The 24916-nt window shown below is 42.6% G+C and overlaps 1 protein-coding gene across 1 annotated transcript in view; it reads left to right on the forward strand.

Annotated features, from left to right (window-relative positions):
- LOC132795203 (low-density lipoprotein receptor-related protein 2) overlaps window positions 1-24916 on the forward strand; it is a 182147-nt gene that overhangs the window by 147875 nt on the left and 9356 nt on the right. The window contains 7 exon segments of the mRNA XM_060805789.1: window positions 4105-4269; window positions 4376-4507; window positions 14552-14827; window positions 14935-15110; window positions 15112-15190; window positions 15976-18309; window positions 19258-24909. Of these exon segments, the coding sequence (XP_060661772.1) occupies window positions 4105-4269; window positions 4376-4507; window positions 14552-14827; window positions 14935-15110; window positions 15112-15190; window positions 15976-18309; window positions 19258-24909 (8814 nt within the window).

Genomic DNA, 24916 nt, shown 5'->3' on the forward strand with positions numbered 1-24916 from the left:
ATTACTCGACTTTAGCGAGTTCCTTTTCATCCGCAGAGTTTATTATTATTTAATAGTAGTGTGAATGTCGTAATTATTTTTAATTTGTAGTAATCTTTTTTAAAAAGGGTTATAAAGGAATTTTAACCAACGCAGAAGCTGCGGCTTAAGCTAAATAATAAAACATAACAGACTAACTCAGTCTAATCTACATTTTTCCATTGCAAACTTTGATGAGCGCTTGAAGTGGCCAACAAAACCTGCATTGTATATATTATATAAATAAAAACTATAAATATTATAATATTATAAAATGCTTAATTTAAGTTGCAATTTCAAACGAGTAAGAAAGCTACAGTTGAGTGTGCTCAACTGTTAGATATCCGCTATCCATTTTGAATTAAAGCAAAAAAGTGCGGTATTTTAGTTAAAATAATAATATACCGCAAAAAATACTACAAAATACTAAAGGTTATATTTGGTATATTTATATTGCGGAGTGCGGTATTGATCTTAAAATATACCAAATAATATACCGCAATATACAACAAAATACTAAAGGCTATATTTGGTATATTGGTATAGTACAATATAGTACATATTATTTCCAACATGTACATTAAAAATACTGAAAATATACCAAAGCTTAAATTTGCCTTACTGATACAGTACTACTATCAAAATATACCATAGAGTGCAAAATATACCAGATTGCCAGGCAAAGCAACCATGACCATTAGTACGTAGGGAATCTACAATACGTAGGTATTCATACAGATATACAGACATGGCTATATAGTCTCGTCTGCGGTCGGAGATGTCACTTTCTGGGTAGCGGGTAAAAAAAAGTTTAAGCATATTTCAATGACCATAATTGGGTTGAAAAACTTAATTGAAAATTGCATATTTATATGGAAAGCAAGGCAATTTATGGCAAGTGATTGCAACAATTGATATGAGCATGTTTTTGGAGTGGCATATTAGCTGAAAAGTGAAGGATCAGAGTAGAAAGATATATGTACGAGTATGTAAAAGAGGAGGGCAGCAAGCAAAAAAAAAAAAAAGCAAAGCAAAAGAACACGAAGCGTTGCCAGACAACAGCCAGACTCGGACAGACAGCTGGCATAATTGCAAGCTCAAACATCAGGCTGGACAGACATAGAGAAAGAGACGGAGAGAGGAACGGAGAGAGAGAGAGAGGAGGCACTTCTCGTTCGGGGACTCATTAGTATGCACACAGGCGGCCTATTATTTTTAGCGCTGACGTGGGCGTCGACCGAGCCGAGACTGACTCGACTCGACTCGACTCGACTCGACTGGGCAACAGAGTCGCAGTTGGAGAGTCGCAGGAGGCTGTCGCTTGTCAAGGGGCAAACACACACACACACACACACACACACACACTCGCACACACACCCAGTTGTGCTCACGTTCACGTGTCCGCATTTTCAGCGCTATGTGCAATTTGTGTGCTTCTTTTTTAATGTATATTTGATGATTTTTTCGTTCGATGAACGAAGCGAACGGCTGGCAACGGAGCTGGGAAATGCCATTGCACATACTTCAAAGGGCCTTTCGGGCACTTATTAATAATAATGCACGTGCGCGTGGAAAAAACAATGCACGATTGCACTCAAAAGCACCTATAATTAATGGCAAAAAGCAATTTAAATGCAAATAAAACACATGAGTCGCCAATTTACTACTACGACTACTACAACAACAACAGCAAGAACAACAACAACAACAACAAGCTACTAATTATGCTGTAGCTGACACCTACAATGTGCTCGAGTGCAAAAATTGCAAAATGCAAACTGCAGAATTGCTGGCAGTGGATGTATCTTTTTGGTTGCTGCCAAGTGCTAAACAATTGGAGCTTAATTTGTTTGTCAACGCTAGCAAAGCGACACTGTCACCGAGGAAGAAGATAGATAGATAGATGGGCAGAGAGAGAGAGAGAGAGAGAGAGAGGGGGACAGACAGGCAGGCAGGAAATGATGAGAGGAAGTCGCAACTTGGCTACGTGCTGCTGCAGCCAACTGGGGGAAACTAAGGATGTGCTGGCAAGGAAACTGGCTGGCAAGTGACTCCATAAACACGTCTAACAGCACCGGGAGCAACTACAGCAACAACAACAACACCAACAACAGGAGCTACGACTAGAGGCAACGTTATGTGACACACGGGAGAAATTAATGCTGCCAAAATGCGCCGGCTGCGCTCATTTCTGCTCTGTCGCTGCGGCACGTTCCCCAAACAGCCGCAGCAACAACAACTAGAGTGGCAGACGACGACGACGACAACAGCCTAGGCACAACGTGCTAAAAAAGAACTTGCTGCAGATATTTAGCCACAAACTTGCCAACTTTAATGCCAAACGACAACATGTTGTTTTTGTCTCTCTGTCTGCACTGTGCCCATTTCTCTCTCTCTCTCTCTCTCTTTCCTTCTCTGTCTTTGTCTGTTATGGCTGCTGGCTGCTCCTTTAATTTTAAGGCAATGTCGAAACAAGAGGCAGCAAACAATCGCTGCCAAAACCAATCCCGTTTGTCGTGTTGTAATCATAATAGAAATATGAAAATCTCACAAATAGCCTCGGCAAGTGTGGTCAATGTCACTGGCAACTGGCAACTGGCAACAGGCAACGTTGCCTGCAACACTACGCCACACAGCATACCCTAAAAAGTGTAGCTTGGGTATATGTTGCGTATACGCAATATTTGCAAATTCTTTGCAAATTTATTGACAAACTTTTTAAAATAATCAAAGTTCAAATAAATTGATACATTCAAAAATGTTTTTCAAATAGAATTATAGCTTTAATGGGTATATGTTGCGTATACGCAATATTCACAACTTTCTTTTATTTTTTAAATTTCTAAGATTGACAAATAATCAAAACTAAAATTAATTGATAACTTCATGCTAAAGATACTTTTTTTGTAGTTACAAAATTGTTGAATACTTTAAAGTTTTACTTTTTATTATTTCAAGCAAAAATTCTAAAAACAAAATGATTTTCTATTTTTCATTGAATATGTTTTGCAAATTTAATGTTTATGCGAAAGACAATAAAATATCTCAATATTAAAATTTGCATTTAGTAAGTGCTAGATAAAAATATTTCAAGAAAATTAACCTTTAGTCCTTCTGGCTCATCTCAATAAGTAATTGTGTTCGTTATTTCAATAAAATAATGATAATAATAATTTCAAGAAAATGTAAAGTTACATTTCAAATTTTATGTTCAACAAAGTTAATGCAAATTTAATTTTGTAAAGATGAAATACAAATAAGCTACTGCTAATAAAGTTAATAATTTCATAAGGAAAAGTAGAAATTACTCAAATGATAAACAATAAATGTTTTTCATTAAAGTTAAGTTAACTTTCCCTTGAATGTTTAACTCAACTTTAATTTAGTTTGAGTTTGAGTTATTTCTCTATTTCTTTTAAAATAATAAACTTTATTTGTTTAATATAGTACTTCAATTAAACTCTCTCTCTTAATACTTTGACAAATTCATTGTAAAATGTGTACTGCCAGGGTATATTGAGAGCAGGGCAAAGCGATTTGTCCGTTCACCTTTCAGCATTGTTTGCAGTTGTTTGTTATTGTGGCCCAGAGCTTAAAGTTGGCACAGCGGCAGCAGAGTTTTCTATAGGCTTTTGTGATTGCAGTGGGCAAAAGTCGGGTTTATTATGTTCGATGCTTGTTTTTCCAGAGCCATTGTTACTGTCCTTGTTGCTGCTGTTGTTGTTATTATTATTGTTGTGTGTGTGCTGTGTGTTGTGGATAATCCAGAATATAAGAGCGAGTGAAGTTGCTTAAATGCAGTGCGTTTAAAGACTTTGCCAAAGTCTTTATGGGCATGAATGAATATTTATCAATTGAATACTGATTGCCATTTACCCCAAGCACAACTTATAGAACGAACGGTGACAAATCATGCAACGTGGAGGCGAACTCCTGCTGCTGCTGCTGATGATGATGATTTGTGCCTGAGCAGCGAGCAGCGAGCAGCATAGCGAGTGCTTTATGACAACGTCCAGCTTTACGATTGCATCACTTTATCCCTGTCTAACCAAGGTCTCTTCTTCTCTTCTCTCCATCCATTTGCAGACACGCGATTTGGCGAGGGCGCCGGCATCAGTTCGATAGCTCCATCGGAATTTCCATGCCCACCGGAAATGTTTCGTTGCAACAACGGCAAATGCATAACGTCGCATTGGGTGTGCAATTACCAAAAGGATTGTGACGATGGCGAGGATGAGATGCAGTCGTGTCGTAAGTAAAATATCCCAACAATATGCACCAGCAGCAGGCAATCACTCACATATCGAATCTCTCTCTCTCTCTCTCTCTCTCTATCTCTCTGTCTCTTTCGCTATAGCGCCTCCGGAATGTGAGACACCTCAGCTAAATTGCGGGCAATATGTTTTCAATAAGACGTACTGCATCCCACCGCATCATCGTTGCGACATGATCGAGGACTGTGAGGACAAGTCGGATGAGTCGCAGTGCAGTAAGTATACGCCGCATATTTCCACAAATTGCCTCAGCTTCATCCCCTTTGCCCCTCCCCCTCTCTCTCTCTGTCCCTCTCTCTTGGAGCTTGGCTCGTGTGCTGCCTTCTTGCTTTCAATGCAAATTTGTTGACTCAACAAATATTTGTAAGCATCTCTCGCAGCGACTTCCACAACTACAACACAAATACTTACGTGTGTATGTATGTGTGTGTGTGTGTGTGTGTGTGCGTGTGTACGCCAACAATTTGCTTAGCAAAATGTTTACATTTTATTATACCAATTTTATTTATGCAAATTTTGCCAAATTTACACACACACGCACACAAACCGCATTTTGTTGGTTGTTGGAATTTGGCAATCGCTGAAATTTCGCTCTCCCTCATATGTAAAGATGTGTGTGTGTGTGTGTGTGTGTGTGTGTGTGTGTGTGTGTGTGTGTGTGTGTGTGTGTGTGTGTGTGTGTGTGTGTGTGTGTGTGTGTGTGTGTGTGTGTGTGTGTGTGTGTGTGTGTGTGTGTGTGTGTGTGTATGTGTGTGTGTGTAACCTAAGGTGTGCAGCACAAAGCTAAAACCATTTGGCCCCGCCTTTGATAAAAGCCCCGCCTCTGACTTACAAGAATTGTGGCCAAAGGGGAATTTACGAATATAGTAAGCAGCCATTTCTGATGAATACTGAATGCTGTTCAAAACACTCACACACAAACTCACACTCACACTCACTCCATTCACTCGCATATCAAATGCAAAATTCAAGCATTTAAGCTGAGGTTTACCGAGTCAAACAAGTGCCTTTGCCTTTGCTTTTGCTTTTGCTTTTGCTAGCAAACTGATCGCATTAGTATTCAAACATTGTATTTATTTGCAATTATTATTAATGTCATCACAATATTTATTATGCTCAAATTGTGTCACATGTTATGCTTTCATAAATGCTTTGTGTGTCTGTGTGTGTGTGTGTGTTTCACAATTGTGCCCAATTAATCATTCGCTGAGCAAAAGTTAATTACCAAATGCGAAAGAAAACCCAACAAATTGTATTCAACTCTTGAATGCTAAATAAAATGAACAACAACATTATTCATTCGCATTCGTAATTTTTATTGCAATTATGCAGTAATCAGCATTGATAGTATAAAAATAAAAATAAATATAAATATACACGACTGAAGTAATTCTTTAGTGTGAAAAACATAATTTGTAGTAACGATTCAATTTGAAATAAAGTAATACGTATTTCCTGTGCAATAAATTTATAAATAAACAAATTGGAAAGCTTCAGTTCGATCCCATTTTTAATGCGGTATTTATTTTAAAATATACCAAAGGCTATATTTGGTATATTGATCCAGTACTATGTACATTCAAAATATATCATGGAGTACTCAAATATACTAGATTGCCAGCCAAGGCAATTAACACCAGTAGTAAGTATAGGCTCTGAGATATAGAACGGACAGACAGACAGACGGACAGACCGATTACAAATATATGTTAGTATATATACTTTTTATGGTCCGAGATACCTCCTTCTGTCCGTTACATACATATCCTGTAGCTGGTATAAAGTAATTCTATGGTGTGCAAAATATAATATGTAATAATGATTAAATTTGAAATAAAGTTAGGCATTTTTCCAGTACAATAAATTGACGCTTATACAAACTTCAGAAAAGGTTAATATTAAATGTTACTGGCCTAGAAAGAAAACAAATGTTGAAAATTCAATAATGTTTGTTAACACAATATTTTGTTTATAAGCTCACCTTACAGCAATGCCAAATTTAAATTCAAGAGCTGCTTTTCATACAATTACTTAAAATGTATGGCCAAGCACTTTGCATTGTTCGATTTGTTCGATGTTCGATGCTCGAAATGCAAATGGCATTTGCAGTAATCTAATTATTGCAAAGAAGAAGAAGCCTATGAGAATATTGAAGGAGAATGCATTCATTCAGGTTAATTTGCCAAAGTGTGTAATGCATGCTGAGGAGTTTTCTGCGCATAAATGGATTTTGTATGAGTCCGTTTTACATTGGCCTCGGCATCTTGAGTTGCACAGTTGCTGTTGCTGTTGAGTGGGAAACTGGCAAGCTGAAACTCTAGTGCTGTTCAGAGTGCCAGACTGCCAGACAGCTAGAAGGACTCTGTGTGCCGCACATTTTGATTAAAAGTTTGCTGCACACAGCAGAGAGCTCAGAAACTCTCCTCTAACTGGCGTCTGAGCTGTGCAGAGTCAAAGTCAAAGTCGCCGTCGCAGTGGATGGTGGAAGTTGTGAAGCTGTGTCGAAAGTCTGGATGCAAGGGCAGCTGGCTGCATTTATTGCTTGTTATTTAAGATTTATATATTTAAATATCTTTGAGCGACCAATTTCTAAGTACCCCGTTGCCTTTACAACTTTGCTTAAGCTTTGACTGACGCCAGACAAAACGCGCACAACTTTGTCCTCGGTGCTCGGTGCTTGGAAGCTGCTGCTCTATTGGTCCTTCTTTCACTCGTCTCTCTCACGACTTGTAGACAGACAGCTGGTTGATGCCACTCCTCCTTACTGTAGTTGTTGCTGTTGCTGCTGTTGCTGCTGCTGTTTTGGCTGTTGCAAGATGGCCAATTTGGCTGGGGGGAGGGGGAAAGCTACAACCTCTGGTCGCTTGCTGCGTGTCTCGTTTGTTGCCTGGCGCAAGATCAAGTTTAAATTTCATTTTAATTTAATAAGACGCACGCCAAGCTCTCAACTTGTATCCCTTTCTCTGTCGCACACTATATTGCTCTCTCTCTCTCTCTCTCTGTCTCTCTGGCTCTGTCTGTCTCTTGCAATAATTTATCGCGCTTAAATGGCGACAAAATGTTCGCTCTTATTGCGTTCTTAACAAATTTATTTTGCGTACGTGTCAACGCGTCGTCTCTTTACGTCCTTTCACTTGTCTGGCACTCCTTCCCCCCTTCCGTCTCTCTTATATGTAGTAGTCTCCCTCTATCTGTGTTTGATGTGCCAGCTTCATCTCTCTGGCACTGTTAACTTCTTCGTCTTTGCCGCATTGTGTGCGCCTTTTGTTTGTTTAATTTATGGCATATAAATATTAGAGCGAGCTTATTTCAACTATTTAATTACTTCAGGTGTGCGTTAAGATGTCTCTCTTTCTCTCTCTCTCTCTCTCTCTCTCCGTCATTTGCGCTCCCTACTTCCCTCTCTGTAAGACATAAATAAACGTGCTTTGAGCCTGTTTTATCATGCCCCTAGCACGACAGAACCGCAGCCTAAGCCGCTGGCAAACTAATAGTTTTATAACAACAGAAGCAGCGCATTTAAAAAGAAAAATACATGAGGGATAAAATGCGTGGGCGAGTCTACCCGACTATGCGATGCTCTTTGTACAATTTCGTATTTATTTACAATTTCTTTTTTTTATTATTTTTTTATAAAAACTACATATTTATAACACTTCAAGCAAACTCTTTACAAATGCAGCAGTTGCCGTGGTATATTATGAACACTAGATGGCGCTGCTGCAGCGTTTAATAATTTCACATTCAGTTTTTCTTAGTACTGCAAACGCTAGATGGCGCTGCAACAATGTATGTTAATTCAACACTTAATATTTCTTGCATATCTGCTGTATTTGTTAAGCAATTGTATTGAAATTTTTAGAATAGTTAGAAAATTTAATTTAGCAGCCGTTTACACGAGTTTGGCTTCAGCAGAAAAATCCCCTTTTTGCAGTTAGAGTATACAACCGCAGTCTAGTTCTTTGCTGTGGAGGTCAAAGTGTGCTGCAGGTGCTGTGAGGTGACTCTGTGGCAAAAGATTGCTTCAATGCGGAAATGTGAGTGGGGCGGGAAAATGAAGGGTCTTGTCGTAAAGCTGCAGCAATGAGTGTTTAATTAAATGTCCTTATGCACAAGAACCCAACGCAATGTCTCAGCACGGAGAGAAGGAGAAAGAAAGAGAGGGAAATTTAGCGAAAGAGTGAGAGAGAGAGAGAGACAAGTCTGGGTGACGGTTGCTTGAAGTAGTTACTCGACACGCAAGTACTTTGCAGCCATCCACCTGGTTCGGTTTGATGGCGCTGCGTCAATAAAGAAGAGCAGCAACTCAGCAGCTGAAAGCACTTCAGCATTGAACTTCTCCTCCAACCCTTGCTCACGCGTTCTTCTCTGTCTAAGATAACCACAGCAAATAGATGTAAAAGAAAGCAAGACAAAGAAGACGAGAAAAGGGAGAGAGGCATGCTTTTAATTGCACACGGAATGCGGAAAAATGGGGAAAAGTCTACAAACTAATGAGGCAGATGCGTAAAAAGTGCGTTAAAGCAGGCAACCCCGAAAAAGTCATGAACTTCGCTCCACTTCCCCAGCACCTTAATACAGTCAGCACTAGCTAATTACAACTGCAGCACAGCAAACCGATTTATGACACTACTTGGTTCACTACATGGTTACGAAATTATTCATCGAAAGCTTTCATCATTTCATATAAATTGATTCTACAAATAGTCTACAAAAACTTATTAAAGCAACACAAAACGTGATATAAAATATAGTAGAATTTCTTGGTTTTCGAAATATATTTTATTTTATATATGTTTTAATATATTTTAATATTTCAATCAATGAAAATTCATGTTTACACTTTAATCGAAATATGTATTTCATTATTTAATTTTGAGCACACTAAACTTTTTATATATAGTATTAAACTAATGCAAACACTGCTGAAATTCCTTAAGGATCATTTCAAGAATGTAAATTATAATAATGAAGTAGCTGTAATTTAAGAGTCTCCATTTTGTAGAACTTGCCTTCAGTTATGTCTTTAGCATGTCAGTTGAAAACTATTCCAACACTTTCACTAAGCATAGCAAAATGGGACAACTGCTTGCTTCCACTTCTTCTCCGTGTTGTCTTAAGCTGCTGTCGCGCTGTCGTGCTGTCTCGTGCTCTTGTTTCACTGTAGCGTATTCCGAAAAACTGTCGTAAACTGTCGTTGAACCTAGCGGAAGTTGCCAGCGCCTGACGTTTATTTGACTGCAGCTGTCAGGCCAGTTAGACGTGCAGAAAAGCGCTCAGCGTACGCTGGACACTGGACACGAGGAGAGGGTGGCAAGAAGAAGTGACTTTGGCGGCAGTTTAATGGTTGGGGTAGCAACTTGTCGCGCGTAATTACACAAAACCAAACCAGCATACCGAATGCTCGTAAACGCAGCAGCAGCAGCAGCAGCAGCAGCAGCAGCAGCAGGCACAAGCCTTGAGTCGTTGTTGGTGCTGCAGCAATAAAGCTTAATGCACAGCATCCTTGTTCTGCCACGCCCCCCATTCCAAGCTCTACCTTGCGCTGACACGCCCACGCTCACCAATTAGAAAGTGTTGCACGGGATGGGGTCAAGTTAGTTAGGAAAATGGTTAAACTAAAGGCACTAGGCACTGGGCACTGGCCACTTCAAAAGTTTGTGCCAGTTGTAGGTCGACTTGTCGCTCTCTCTCTTCCTCTCGCTTACACACTTATTCGCTCTCCCTTTCGCACAGTGTTGTTCGCTCTGCGTTGTGTTTATAAAGTGCCAACACTGCAGCAGCCAGCGTCAGTTAAAGTTTTATGTCAAACTTTGTGCGAACTGCAAAATGTAAAAAATGAAACAGCAGCAGTCGAGTGAACTTCCCCCTCTTTCCCTCTTTCCCCCTCTCTCTCTCTACGCTTTGAACAACAGCAGAGCCAACATTCAACATTCAACATTTTTATGACCTTGCACAAAAGTTGCAGCGAAGCCAACCCCAAAAAGCCACCCGCTCGTTTGTCATTATGATTTGTTTTTAATGTAATGCAACAGCAGCGCCAGCGAATTTGCAACAAATTGTGCGCGTAAATCTTGTCAATGGGCCAGGCCAAGTGGCCAAGCTAAAGCGCTGCAAATTTCGAATTCAGAATGCTGAATTTGCAGCTGCTCCACTCCAATTCTATTTGGTGCTCGCACTACATTGCGTATACGCAACGAAAGCTTTATGCTAATTCTAGTCAAACTGCCAGAGATCAACATAAAAGTGCGTGACACATTTTAATACCACGTAGTACCCCTCTCAAAAAAATAAAGTAAAACTAAAAGGGGTAAACACAACAACAATATGCATAACACACATTCTCCAGTCTGAGTCTCAGTCTCGGTTTGTTTGTTTTATTTTGTTGCTTGCTTGTTTGAGCGCTGGAAACTTACGAAATGTGTAAGGACTGTGCTGACTCTAGAAATGTTGCCAAGTAGCTTTGCTGATTTCGTTTTGGCTAATTTTGTCACGAAATGTGCACCAGAGATTGTCCGACTATTCGATTTAATAGTCAGTCTCTCAGTTGAACCTCAGTTGCAACTTTATAGGTTGAACATGTGTCAATGATCAACTGAATTGCTGGGCAAATTCTTAATGTTTTCAAATTCACTTTAATTTAACTGCATAAAATGGATAACATAAAGCAACTTTTTTATAATTACAATTTAAAAAAAGTAATTTGAAATGGAAAATACTCTTAAAAGGTTGCAACTAAAATATCTTCAAATAAGTTAAATCATTTTCGAGAATCGTTTGTCATATTTAATATGAAATAAGTATAAGTAGTAAGCTTTATTTCGATTATGCATTCAAGGTACCTCGAAATGTTGTAAACACATTTTTGCTTTATAATATTCTGTGATCCCATAAAAATTCAATTTATGGTAAATGACAAGGAGAATAAAGATTAAAAGTCTGCAACTAAAGAAGTTTTAACTAATTTAAATAATTTTTGATAAACAATTTTCTTCATTTAATTTGAAATGGTTAATTTTACTTTATTTTTAATGCATAAAAGAAATTCAAATTGTGATAATTGAAAAAAAAGTCTGTTAAGAGCCTGCTGCTAAAATTGTTTAGAATATTTTAAATCGCTTTATCGATTTACTTGCTTTATTATATTATATATTATTATATTATGGTATTAACATCAACTTTGCATAATTGGAATTAAAATCCTGATCAATGAGAAGGAGAACAAAGATTAAAAGTTTGCGATAAAAATAGTTTCAAATAATTTAAATCATTTTCAAATTATTCATCTTTGTTCAACTTGAAATATGAATGCATAATAGGAACTCAATTTGTTTTAAATCAGAAGAAGAAGAAAGATTACAAGTATGCAACTAAACTAGGTTCCAATAACTTAAATCATTTTAGTAGCCAATATGCCTTGATTAATTTAAGTAATATGGATTTCATATATGAGGAATTTAAATTTGTTCTAAATAGGAATAAGAATCTTAAAAAAATCTTTCAAAAAATTAAAATAACTTTTGAGAATAATTTATCTGGCTTAATTTAAAAGTTAACTTTATTTTGAACCCATAATAGGAATTAAGATTTAAATGAAAAAGAGAAGTTAATTAAAAGTCAGCAACTAAAATAATTGAAATCAATTTGAAAATAATTTTTCTCGTTTATTATGCTTTTTCTGCAATAAAATATGCACTCCGTGGTATATGTTGCGTCGATCACACTTGTGAGAATTGACGAGTTAAACGTCTGTGTTCACAAAAACAGAGCGAGTTCCAGTTTTCATTTGTGACCCAGCCGCAGCCTCGTCAAAGTTGAACTAGGTGCTCGCTTTGTCAATAGAAAAAAGGATAGTGTGTGCTCTGAAGAGCAGCGAGCGGCAAGTTGTAAGTTACTCGAGGAGTGAGATGAAGTGGGGCAGAATCATGGAGTAGCCGCTACCTGCACACACACACACACACACACAGAGCAACACACACACACAGACATTTTATTGTTGTGCTAGAAAAGTTTCTTTTCTGCCGGGAAATATTTATACAACTTGGCTTGTTTAACTTGCACTAATTAAGTTTGCTCTGCTACACTTGGCTGCCTCCCGGTGCGCCGTTAATGTGAAGCAGCAGCTATAACAACGGAATAACAGCAGCAGCAACAACAGTAACAACAACAACAACAGCAACAGCGAGGGGAAGAGGATGCAGAGCAATAAAAACCCTTTAGGAAAAGTTTATCATGCCTACGCCAAAAGTAACTTGAAAGTAGCATAGATCATAATATGGTGCTCATTCTTTCTTGCAGCGTTCTACCTCACTCCCCCCGCTTCACCCACCCCCCTGCAATCACAAATTTAGAAGAACACATGGCACATCATTTTGGCCCCGACTTTAAGCTCAAAGTCAGTTATAATTTTGCCAACTTTCGCTGAGCAATGACCACCTCTTTCTTGTAGCCAACTTGATGGACTGTGCTCCCGCTCTTTCTCTCTCTCTCTCTCTTTCTGTATGTGTGCCTGCAACCAACTACTCGATAATTTATAGCACTTTGTGCCTGCCAACACACACACACACAACTCAAGTGCACAATACCAGAAAAGCGGCAGGGGAGACGGACAATCACGCCCCAACATTTCTACAGATCTATGCATTATGTATACGCCATGCGTGCTCCAGTCTACCTACCACCTCCCTCCCTCCATGTGTGTGGCTGCATGTTTCTGACAGGGGTCGCTCCAGCCTCTCATGTTGCCAACTATATAGACAACGCTGGGGAATGCTCCATCTTCTCCTCCTCCTGTTCCTCCAGCTCCTTTTGCCCATTGGCAACGTCCATCTGGCATCAAAATTTAATGTCTTTGGCGGCAATAGTTGAGCTAGGCAGGCATTTTTAAGTTCTGCCCACCCGCCTGCGGTGAGATTCTCACTCACTCTCTCTCTCTATACACATACATATATGTATGTAGTATATTCCGTTGTAATCTCTTCGCTCGCCGCTGCTTTAACAATGCCAAAATGAAAGGTCACTGTCTTGAGGCTAATGCCGAGCTGAGAATTATCGCCCCGCAGGCAACACAGAGAAGTGTCAAGCGCTCAATTGCCTTGAAGTTAGGAGGAACCTTTAAAGTGAGCAAAACGTCAACGTCGTGGCCAACTGGCAACTGGCAACTGGCAACCGAAAGCTGGCAATTGCGTGTTGACATAATGTAAATTTGATTAATTGCTGCGCTGGCTGGCTGAACTAAGCCAAACAGAAGCCAACTTCCAAGTTCCACACAATGCCAACAATTAACGTCAATATCTCACCTTGTGTGTGGGTTGTATATATTATATATACAGATATATACATATATATATATACTATATATGTTATATAGCAGATATATTGGCTAGTTGGTCTATAATTAAGTGTAGTGACAGCTACAGCAGCAGACCATCAGCCAAAGCTGCGTTGTCCCACATAGACAGTTAATTTATGTGACAGCCAGAGACAAAGCGAGACAATATCCAAGGATACAGAAGGGGACAGAGAGGGAAAGGAAGAGAGAGGCAAACAAAGAGAGTTAGATTGTGGCTTGGCAAGGTTGAAAAGAAAACTCAGTTAAACACAGAACTCGACTATAATTTGATTAGATTTGATTTAATTTACAAATTACAAAGAACAACATTATCTTATACCTTAGAAGAAATTAGATGAAATGTGGTATTGTGTATATAAAATATGTATTAAATGTTAATTAAACAACATTCTAATAATTTCATTTTTAGTATTATTTTAAATAATTTAAAGGATTCATTTAATGTGCATTTAGTTGGTGATATATTTGCTTTAAACTGTGTAATAACAATTTATATTTATTTCGTTTGCTGTCTCTTTTTGTAATGTATTAACTGAAGAAAACTGAAATAATTGATTGAAATCAATAAAAAATATAACTGCAGATATAGTTTGCCATGTTATGTGTGTGTTGTTAACACGCAACGAAAACAAAAGGACAATTTGTCCCATGTGATTGCAGTGCAAGTCGTGGAGTGTGCGGTAGAGCGCCATCTATTGTTCATGGTCCTTTGGCAGCACACTTGCTAATGAAATTGAAGGCAAGTTTTTGTGTTCGCTTGCAGTTTCGAATTTTCTGTCAGCCACTTGCCACTTGCCACTTGCCTCACTGAAAGTGTCCTTTGATATGGGGCTCAATTGAAATTGCTTTTAATTTTGTTTCTCATCTCGCGCTCACATCTCTCTGCTTCTCTCTATCACTCTTTCAGCTTATCGCAAGTGCCAGCACACGGATGTCTTTTGCAATGCCCCCAATGGTGCTGCGCCCACCGATGGCAGCCGTTTGGTTGGCCCTTGTGTGCCCAAGGAGAAGCGCTGTGATGGCTATTTGGACTGTCGGACCGGACGCGATGAGGAGAACTGCAATGGCAAGTCCTGCCGCTTGGATCAATTCCGTTGTGCCAACGGCCAAAAATGCATCGATGTCGCACTGAAGTGTAACCATCGCAATGACTGTGACGACAATTCCGATGAGCAAGGCTGCAGTGAGTACACACAACTACTACTAGATTTCTTTCTATATACTCCGTGCATTGCTTCAAGATACATTCAAACCTTTAACGTTTCTTCGTTCTTGTATTTCTCTTTTTAGACTTTCCACCTTGCCATCATGCGCAGTTCCGTTGCACGAACGCTCTGTGTATCCCATATAATTTCCACTGCGATGGCTATTATGATTGTGCCGATGAAAGCGACGAAGCCAACTGCACGGCCATTGCCTGTCCGGACAATAAGTTCCTCTGCCCACGCGGCGGCGTCAATGGCGCCCCCCAAATGCATTCTCAAGTCCCAGCTGTGCGACGGCAAGCGCGACTGTGAAGATGGCAGCGACGAGGAGACCGCCTGCTGTAAGTAGCACACAATCCTAACACAGATCTCTTACTCGCATATCTGTGTGAAATGCTAGAACTTTACTATCGATAGTTTTTTTTTGGGGATTAACATAAAATAGGGTCAATACGACTTCCAGTCGGAACTTGTTTCATTCTTAGCGAAAGTTTTTGAATATTTATTTAAATAAAAGTAAAATTACATAGTTTCTATAATTTACAAATTAAGTTATTGATTGGCTTTTCATTTAAGCTGTACAGCTACTATAAATTACACATTTACAAAAGAAATTTTGAATATCTTTTACAACAAGTGAAAAACTTACTCAACATAAATAATTTACTTATTTTTAAATACAATTTTGTAATGTATTTTACGATTTAAAAACTGAAGTGGGAAGCTTTTCTGAAATAACTTATTTCATTTATTGAAAAAAGTGGTAAAATATAAAAAAAAATAAAAATATAAAATATAAAAATTAAAAATGTACAAATTAATTTGTAGAATATTCTTTAAACTCGTATAACTTAGAACTAACTAACTTAGAAAGACGCTAAAAACTTACAAATGTTATTATACAAGACATCTTCTCATTAGAGAGAAGGTATTCCCTCACATCAAACATCTATAATTTAAACTATAATCTATAATTATATAAACTATAATCTATATTTACATCACATCAACGATTGAAACTCAAATTAATTCTTTCTCTTTTACATCAAACGTAATCTCTGTATATTTTACCACATCAAACATTATCTTAAATGAATTCTTTCACTCTCTCTTCCTCACCGCACAGCAATTGCCTCGTGTCCCGCGCTGAGCTGTGAATTCAAGTGCGGCCCTTCGCTCACCGGCGGCGTCTGCTACTGCAAGCCAGGCCAGAGTCTCGCCCCCGACAATCGAACCTGCATCGATCTCGATGAGTGCGCCGAATGGGGACACTGCGATCAACTGTGCGTGAACACCCCAGGCAGCTACAGCTGCCACTGTGCCCAGGGCTATACGCTGATCAATGGCTCCAAGTGCACGGCGCCTGATGCAAAGAATCTACAATTGATCTTCGCACACGATCGTGCCATTATGCGCATGTTCACTCACGACAGCGAACCGAAGATCATTGCGAACGCGACAGCGGCAGCTGGCGTCGCTTTTCACTATGCACGCAACACTTTGTACTGGTCGGATGTGAAGACACGCAAGGTACAATCCTTGCCGCTGAATGCCCAAAACACTCCCGTGGCTGCACTGGATCAAACCCTTCCCGGCACTTGGGCACCTGTGGCGCTTGCTGTCGATTGGGTGGGCGATAAGATCTACGTGGCCGATTTGGTGGGTCAGAAGATCGATGTCTTTGAGTTGAGTGGCCATTGGCACGCCGTGGTCTTGGGTTCGAACCTCACCAGTCCCGCTGACTTGGCATTGGATCCGACAACGGGTCTGATGTTCGTTGCCGATGGCGGACAAGTATTGCGCGCCCATATGGATGGCACACATGCACGCTCGATTGTCTCGGAAGCAGCTTATAAGGCTAGCGGTGTCACAGTGGACATCATTGCGAAGCGTGTGTTCTGGTGCGATTCGCTGCTCGATTACATCGAGTCGGTGGACTACGAGGGAGCACAGCGGGTGATGGTGCTGCGTGGCCAGCAGGTGCCGAGTCCGTCGCGTTTGGCCATCTTTGAGAATCGCATCTTCTGGACGGATGCCACCAAACAGGGTATCATGTCGGTAAACAAATACGAAGGACCCAGCTCCATTCAGGTGACTTACAAGGCGAAGGACATACGCGAACCCAAGGGCATCATTGCGGTGCATGCGCTGAGCCAGCCACATGTCTCGAATCCATGTGGCAACAACAACGGCGGCTGCAATCACATGTGCATCGTCACCGCTGTGAAAGGTGCCCCGACTGGCCTCGGTTTCCGTTGCGCCTGCCACACCGGGTATCAACTGCAGTCGGATTTGACGCATTGCAAATTGGTGCGCGAGTTCCTCATGTATTCGCAACAGCGTTTTATCAAAGGCAAAGTCCTGGAGCCAGTGATCGAGGGCTTTAGCGATGCCATTTTGCCTGTGGTGTCGCGACGTGCACGTTTCGTTGGTCTCGATTTCGATGCTCGGGATGAGTTCATCTACTATTCGGATGTGTTGCAGGATGTCATCTACCGGGTTCATCGCAATGGCACTGGCCGGGAAATTGTGCTCGCCTCGCAAAACGAAGGCGTTGAGGGTTTGGCCGTCGATTGGGCATCGAAGAATCTGTACTATATCGATTCAAGGAAAGGCACACTCAATGTGCTGTCCACACGCAATGTGACGCATCGTCGCACGCTGCTTAAGAATCTGAAGCGTCCGCGTGCGATTGTCGTGCATCCGAATCGCGGTTATATATTCTTCTCGGAATGGGATCGTCCGGCGAATATCACGCGTGCGAACACCGATGGCAGCGGTCTATTGGTCTTCAAAAATGTTACGCTTGGCTGGCCCAATGGTCTCTCCATTGACTTCAAGGAAGATCGTGTCTATTGGTGCGACGCGCTGCTCGATCATGTGCAGCACGCCAATCTCGATGGCACTGACATCAAGACCGTTAATTCGCGTCTCGTTCGTCATCCGTTCTCGATTGTCATACACAACGATTGGATGTACATCACCGACTGGCGTCTGGATGCCATTATCAGATTGCACAAACTAACGGGCGAACAGGAGGAGATGATGGTGCGTGAACCGCAAACGAATCGTCTCTATGGCGTCAAGGTTTACAGTCGCGATGTGCAACGCATTGCCGAGACGCAGCCGTGTCATCTGAACAACGGCGGCTGTCAGAAGATCTGCTTTGCTGTACCCATTGCCAGTGCATCGAATTCAACGGAAACTACAGAAGCCTCAACAACAACATCGCCTTCGACTGCGAGTCGCCTGCAATCGCGCTGCTCGTGTCCGTATGGCGAACGTTTGGCCGAAGATCAAATCAATTGTGTGCCGGATCCAAGTGCCGAACCACCTGTGCAGCCGTGTCCCAACTCTTGGGATTTCACCTGCAACAATCAACGCTGCATTCCCAAGTCGTGGGTCTGCGATGGCGACGATGATTGCCTGGACAACAGCGACGAGGAGCAAAACTGCACAAGTAAGTAACTGCAAGCACAGAAATATCTTATAAATTGCACTTTGAAATATTTGCTTTAATTTGAAAAATATATAAATTTACAATCTCATAATCAAATTTAAAATTAATATTCCTTAATTTACAATGTTGCTCAAGCTTTAACGCAATTCAATTAAATTAATAAACATACATTTATAAATGCATTCACTTAAATTGTATCAAATTCAATAATAAAAGTTCTTTTCAAATATATTGCCAGAGCATTACATTCACATCGAACAAATAGTTAATTCGTCATTCTGCATTAAAATCAGAAAATTAAGTTCGTTGAAGAAATTCTTGTTGCATAAATGTTAAAAAAATAAATCGTAAAATTTCAGATTTCAGATGTTGCATTATTCTACTATTTTGTAAACAGTTGCATTCACGGTAACTTTCTTTATTTTTATCAATGCAAAATGGCAAAATCTTCATAAAACTCTAGAATAATTCGTTTTGTTATCAAACATTTAAAACTAAATTTGTTTATACCTTTTCAAGCGAATTTTCGAATCAAAGGTGACAAAATAAATAATTTATAATACAATTTAAAAAAGATGCAAAGCGGAATGTTGAAATCTTTTTTAATCTTCTTTTAAAATTAATATTTTCACGTTTTTTCTAATATTTTTTATAGGAAGGTAACAGAATAAATAAATTATAATAAAACTTAAGAATATTGAATTCTTCAACTCAAAAATTATATTTTAATATTCAACGCTAATCCTTATACCTCCAGTTAAGCAAAATAATTTAATTTAAAAAGGAATTATGAAATTTTTTTCATTTAAGAATTTTATATATGTATATATATTTTGTTTTAAATTGTTATTAGAGTTTAATGCAAATCAGTTTGTAGCGCACACTTGATTAACACTTTATATCGAAATATCCATTTGAACATCTGCTTTTGCTTTTGCTTGTACTTAGAACCGACGTGCGGCTCCAACGAATTCCAGTGCAAATCGGGCCGTTGCATCCCACTGAACTTCCGCTGCGACCAGGAGAACGACTGCGGCGACAACTCAGATGAACTGGAGTGCGGCAACGTGACGTGCGCCACATCGCAGTTCGCCTGCGCCAACGGACGTTGCATACCGAGCATGTGGAAGTGTGACAGCGAGAACGATTGCGGTGACAGCAGCGACGAGGGAGATTTCTGTGCGGAGAAGACCTGCGCCTACTTCCAGTTTACATGTCCAAGGACAGGACACTGCATACCAACGAGTTGGGTATGTGATGGCGACGATGATTGCTTCGACAAGCAGGACGAAAAGGATTGTCCGCCCATCAGCTGTTTGGCCAATCAATTCAAGTGCGCCGATCTCCGGCAATGCGTTGAAGAGTCCTACAAATGCGATGGCATACCCGACTGCAACGATGGTAGCGATGAGTTGGGTTGCCCCTCCATGGGACCCAATCAATGCAATCCCGAGAAACATTTCCGCTGCAAATCAACCGGTTTCTGCATCCCTATTGCCTGGCATTGTGATGGCTCCAACGATTGCTCCGATCACTCTGACGAGGAGGATTGCGGTCAAATCACCTGCGCCCAGAACTTCTTCAAGTGCAACAACACGAACTGTGTGTTTAAGGCTTATATCTGCGATGGCAAAGATGATTGCGGTGATAACTCCGACGAGGGCACCGAACACGCTTGTGTCCCGCCGCCCTTCAAATGTCCCCATGGTCAGTGGCAATGTCCCGGAGTGACAGAGCGCTGTGTGAACATCACCTCCGTGTGCGACGACACTCCCGACTGTCCCAATAACGCCGACGAGGGCGAGGGCTGTGATCTGGCCGAATGCGAACATCAAACCGGTCAGTGCTCCAGTTTCTGTCAAAAGACACCGAATGGCGCGCTCTGCGTTTGTCCGCCTGGCTCGGAGATAGGCGAGGATGGCTTCACCTGCGTGGATACCAATGAATGCGATCCCCCCGGACTTTGCTCGCAACAGTGCACGAATACGAAGGGATCCTACTTCTGCAGCTGCACGGCTGGCTACGAGCTGAGTCCCAACAAGCACAACTGCAAGGCTGTCAATCACACCGCCGCGTTTTTGATCATCTCCAATCGTCACTCCATACTGGTGGCCGATCTCAAGGAGCAGGGACTGGAACGTGTGCCCATCATTGTGGAGAATGTGGTGGCAACCGCCTCGAACATGCACACGGGCACCATTTTCTGGAGCGACATGAAACTGAAGAAGATCTCACGGTTGGATCATGGCATGGAACCCCAGGAGATCATTACAACCGGCCTTGATTTGGTCGAGGGTTTGGCCTACGATTGGATTGCACAAAATCTGTATTGGCTGGACAGCAAGCTGAATACGATTGAAGTGTCTGCGGAGAACGGCTCGAATCGTTTGGTGCTGGTGCGTGAGAATATCACACAACCTCGAGGCATGTGCATCGATCCAAGTCCCGAGGCACGTTTTATCTTCTGGACCGATTGGGGCGAGAATCCGCGTGTCGAACGCATTGGCATGGACGGCACAATGCGCAAAACCATCATTAACACGAAAATCTATTGGCCAAACGGACTGACATTGGACATTGCCACCAAGCGCGTTTATTTCGCCGACTCCAAGCTGGATTTCATTGATTTCTGCTATTACAATGGTACCGGACGTCAACAGGTTTTAGCCAGCAGTCACTATCTCTTGCATCCGCATTCATTATCTTTGTTCGAGGATACACTCTACTGGACCGATCGTCAGTTGAATCGTGTGTTGTCTGCCAACAAATTCCGTGGCAAGAATCAAACAGTCGTGTCGCATTTGATCAGTCAACCGTTGTCGATACACGTACATCATGCCTCGCTGCAACCGATGTATCCCAATCCCTGTGCCGCCGCTCGCTGTCAGCATTTATGTCTGCTCAGTCCAAGTGCCCCCGAGGGTTATTCCTGCAAGTGCAAGCCGGGCTTTAAGCTCTTCAGCGAGGGACGCTGCATTGAGGAGGAGAATCCCTACATCATGGTCGTCAAGGGCACACAGATTGTCGATCTCCCGTTGAATGGTGGCGATGCACGCGCCGGCGCCTTGGCGCCTGTCATAGGCATTGAGAGCAGCACCGGACTTGACTTTGATCGCAAGGGTGAGACATTGTATTGGGTTCAGGGACGCGAGGAAGACGAAGAGAATTGCACAATCTATACAACACCCTACGGCGGTGGAAATAAGACCGACTTCCTGGGCACAGACACTGGCATTGTGGGTGCTCCCTATACGATTGCCTTCGATTGGCTGGGACGCAATCTGTACATTGGCAATCGGGTGGCCAGCAACATCGAAGCGGTGCGTGTGGATGGCAAACAAAGGTATCGCACCGTTATCTTGGCCAACGATGGTCAGGAAACTTCAGTGTCGAAACCCAAGCAAATCGTGCTCGATCCCAGTGAGGGCAAACTCTTCTGGATCGATGAGGGTGTGCTCGAGGTGCCCATCAAGATCGGACGTGTCGACATGAACGGTCAGGATCCGCGTGTGCTGCGGAAGAATGTCTATCACCCAGAGAGTATTGCACTCGATATCGATAAGAAATTGATCTACTTTAGTACACGTTCGAAGGGTTCGATTTGTGTCATGGACTACAACGGCGAAGACTACACGGTTATACTGAGCGAAGCGCAAGGCATCTCCCGTCCACGCAGCTTGGGCGTGCTCGATCATCGTCTATACTATTTGGATCCGGTTTACGAGAAGATTGTGCGCGTCGATTTGCCACGTGGCGACAATCCGAAGACCATTGTGGACAACGAACACGATTTGCGCAGCATGATGATCTACAAGAAGCGTCCACTGATGCAACATCCCTGCCAGACGCGCAACGGCGAGTGTAAACATTTGTGCATTCCCGGACCGGCATCGACACGAACTTGCGCCTGCGGCATCGGTTATCGCAAGGATACCGAAGTCGACTGTGTGGCCTACAAAACGTTCGCCGTCGTCTCGCAGCTGGATATGATACGTGGCTACAGTCTGAGCGATAGCTCCGAGGCCATGGTCCCCATCAGCGGACCCGGACATCATATACTCCATGTGGATGTGATGTATCGCGATCAGTGGATCTATTGGGCGGAATTCAATCGTGGCTACTGGAATGGAATCTTCCGCTCAAGGCCCAATGGCACCGATCTGCAGCATGTGATCAAGGATGGCATTGGAAGTAATGGCATTCGAGGATTGACGGTCGATTGGGTGGCTGGCAATATGTACTTTACGAACGTGTATCCCCATGAGAATTATGTTGAGGTCTGTTGGCTCGATGGCACCAATCGCAAGGTGCTTGTAAAGACCACAAACGATGCGCCACGAGAACTCGCCGTGAATCCCATCAAACGTTTGCTATACTGGATCGATTATGGACAACATCCGCGCATTGGCAAAGCGCTGCTCGATGGCACCAAATGGAAGCCGTTGGTCACATCGGGCATTTCGTTGCCACGCGATTTGACCATTGATATGCAGACACATGATGTATTCTGGGTGGACTCCAAGCTCGATACGATACAACGCATTGCGTACAACGGAGCGAATCGCAAGATTATACGCCGCGATCTACCCAATCCGATGGGCATTGCGGTGCACCTGAACGATGTGTATTGGGTGGATCGCAATTTGATGAGCGTGTTCAAGGCAAATAAACAGTTCAACAACGACACTGAATCGACGCGTGTGCGCACAAATCTGGAGCGTTTGCGCGACATTGTCATCTACGACATCAACAATCAGCCGTCGGACGAGAGCAATCCGTGTGTGCAGCTTGGCAACGGTGGCTGCGATCAGCTGTGTTTCAGTTTCCCACCCGAAGAGGTGCAGAGCAATAGCAAGAACTATCGCTGCGACTGCTCCACCGGCAAACTGGGCAGCGATGAGCGCAAGTGCGAGACGGTCAATGAGTATCTAGTGTTTGCCACACGCACCGAAATTCGCGCCGTTAATCTGGATCCTCATTCAACCGAGGTGCCTTTCACGCCACTCACGAACCTTACGAATGTGGTTGGTCTCGACTTCGATTTTGCCGACAATCATATGCTGTACACCCAAATCCGACCGTGGGCGAAGATTGCGTATACGCAGGCGAATAAACCGAGTCGCAGCGACATCCATGTGGTGCTCAGCAAGGGCATAAATCCCGAGGGCATTGCTTACGATTGGACTCAGAATAAGATCTACTGGACCGACAGTTCGAATAACTCAATCTATGCCATGAATTTGGCTGGCACGGAGTTGGTGATGATTGCGCGCGTGGAGCGACCACGTGCAATTGTCCTGGATCCCTGCAATGGCACGCTCTTCTTTACCGATTGGGGCAGGTTTGGCACGTCAGGCAAGATCTTTAGGACAACAATGGCGGGTTCGCTGAAGCGTGCCATTGTCGACAAGGAACTCTCGCAGCCCAGTGGTCTGGCCATCGATTACGATGAACGCAAGCTTTATTGGACTGATGCAGTGCGCGAGAAGATCGAACGTTCCGATTTGGATGGCAGCAATCGGGAGCTATTGGTGGGCGCAACAATCTATCCGTTTGCCATCACCGTGTTCCGCAATTACATCTACTGGACGGATCTGCAGCTGCGTGGCGTCTATCGTGCCGAGAAACATACGGGTGCCAATATGGTGGAGATGGTAAAGCGACTGGACGATTCGCCACGTGACATACGCATCTACAGCGCGGATCGACAAAAGTGCAATGTGAATCCGTGTACGATCAACAATGGTGGTTGTGCCCAGAGCTGTCACCCGGCGCCCAATGGCAAGGTCGAGTGCAAGTGCGACGATAACTCGAAGGTGGTGAACGAGGGACGCATGTGTGCGCCAAGGAATAACACGTGTGAGGCAAGCAAATTCTATTGCCAGAATGGCAAATGTATTTCGCGCATGTGGTCTTGCGATGGCGATGATGATTGTGGCGATAACTCTGACGAGGATCCCAACTATTGCGCCTACCATTCATGCTCGCCCAACGAGTTCCGCTGCAACAATGGACGCTGCATCTTCAAGTCGTGGAAGTGTGATCACGAGAACGATTGCAAGGATGGCTCCGATGAGATCGGTTGCAGTTATCCCCCGTGTGTGGATGGTGAATTCACCTGTGCGAATGGACGTTGTATTCCCCAGACACAGGTCTGCAATGGCGTCAACGATTGCAAGGACAATGCCACGTCAGATGAGACGCATCAACGATGCCCCATGAACACAACCTGTCCAGCAAATCATCTCAAGTGCGAGAAGACGAACATCTGTGTCGAACCCTATTGGCTCTGTGATGGTGATAACGATTGTGGTGACAATTCCGATGAGGATCCGCTACACTGCGGTCAACGCACTTGTCCCACCAATAGTTTCCGTTGCCCCAATCATCGCTGCATTCCGGCCACCTGGTATTGCGATGGTGACGACGATTGCGGCGATGGCGCCGATGAGCCGCCAGATTACTGCAAGTCCGAGGGTCGCACCTGCTTCGGGGATCTCTTCACTTGTGACAATGGCAACTGCATTCCACGGATCTACATCTGCGATGGCGACAACGATTGCCTGGACAACAGTGACGAAGACAATCGCCACCAGTGCAGTAAGTA

This window comes from Drosophila nasuta, chromosome X, assembly GCF_023558535.2.
Source record: "Drosophila nasuta strain 15112-1781.00 chromosome X, ASM2355853v1, whole genome shotgun sequence".
Taxonomy (NCBI): Eukaryota; Metazoa; Arthropoda; class Insecta; order Diptera; family Drosophilidae; genus Drosophila; species Drosophila nasuta.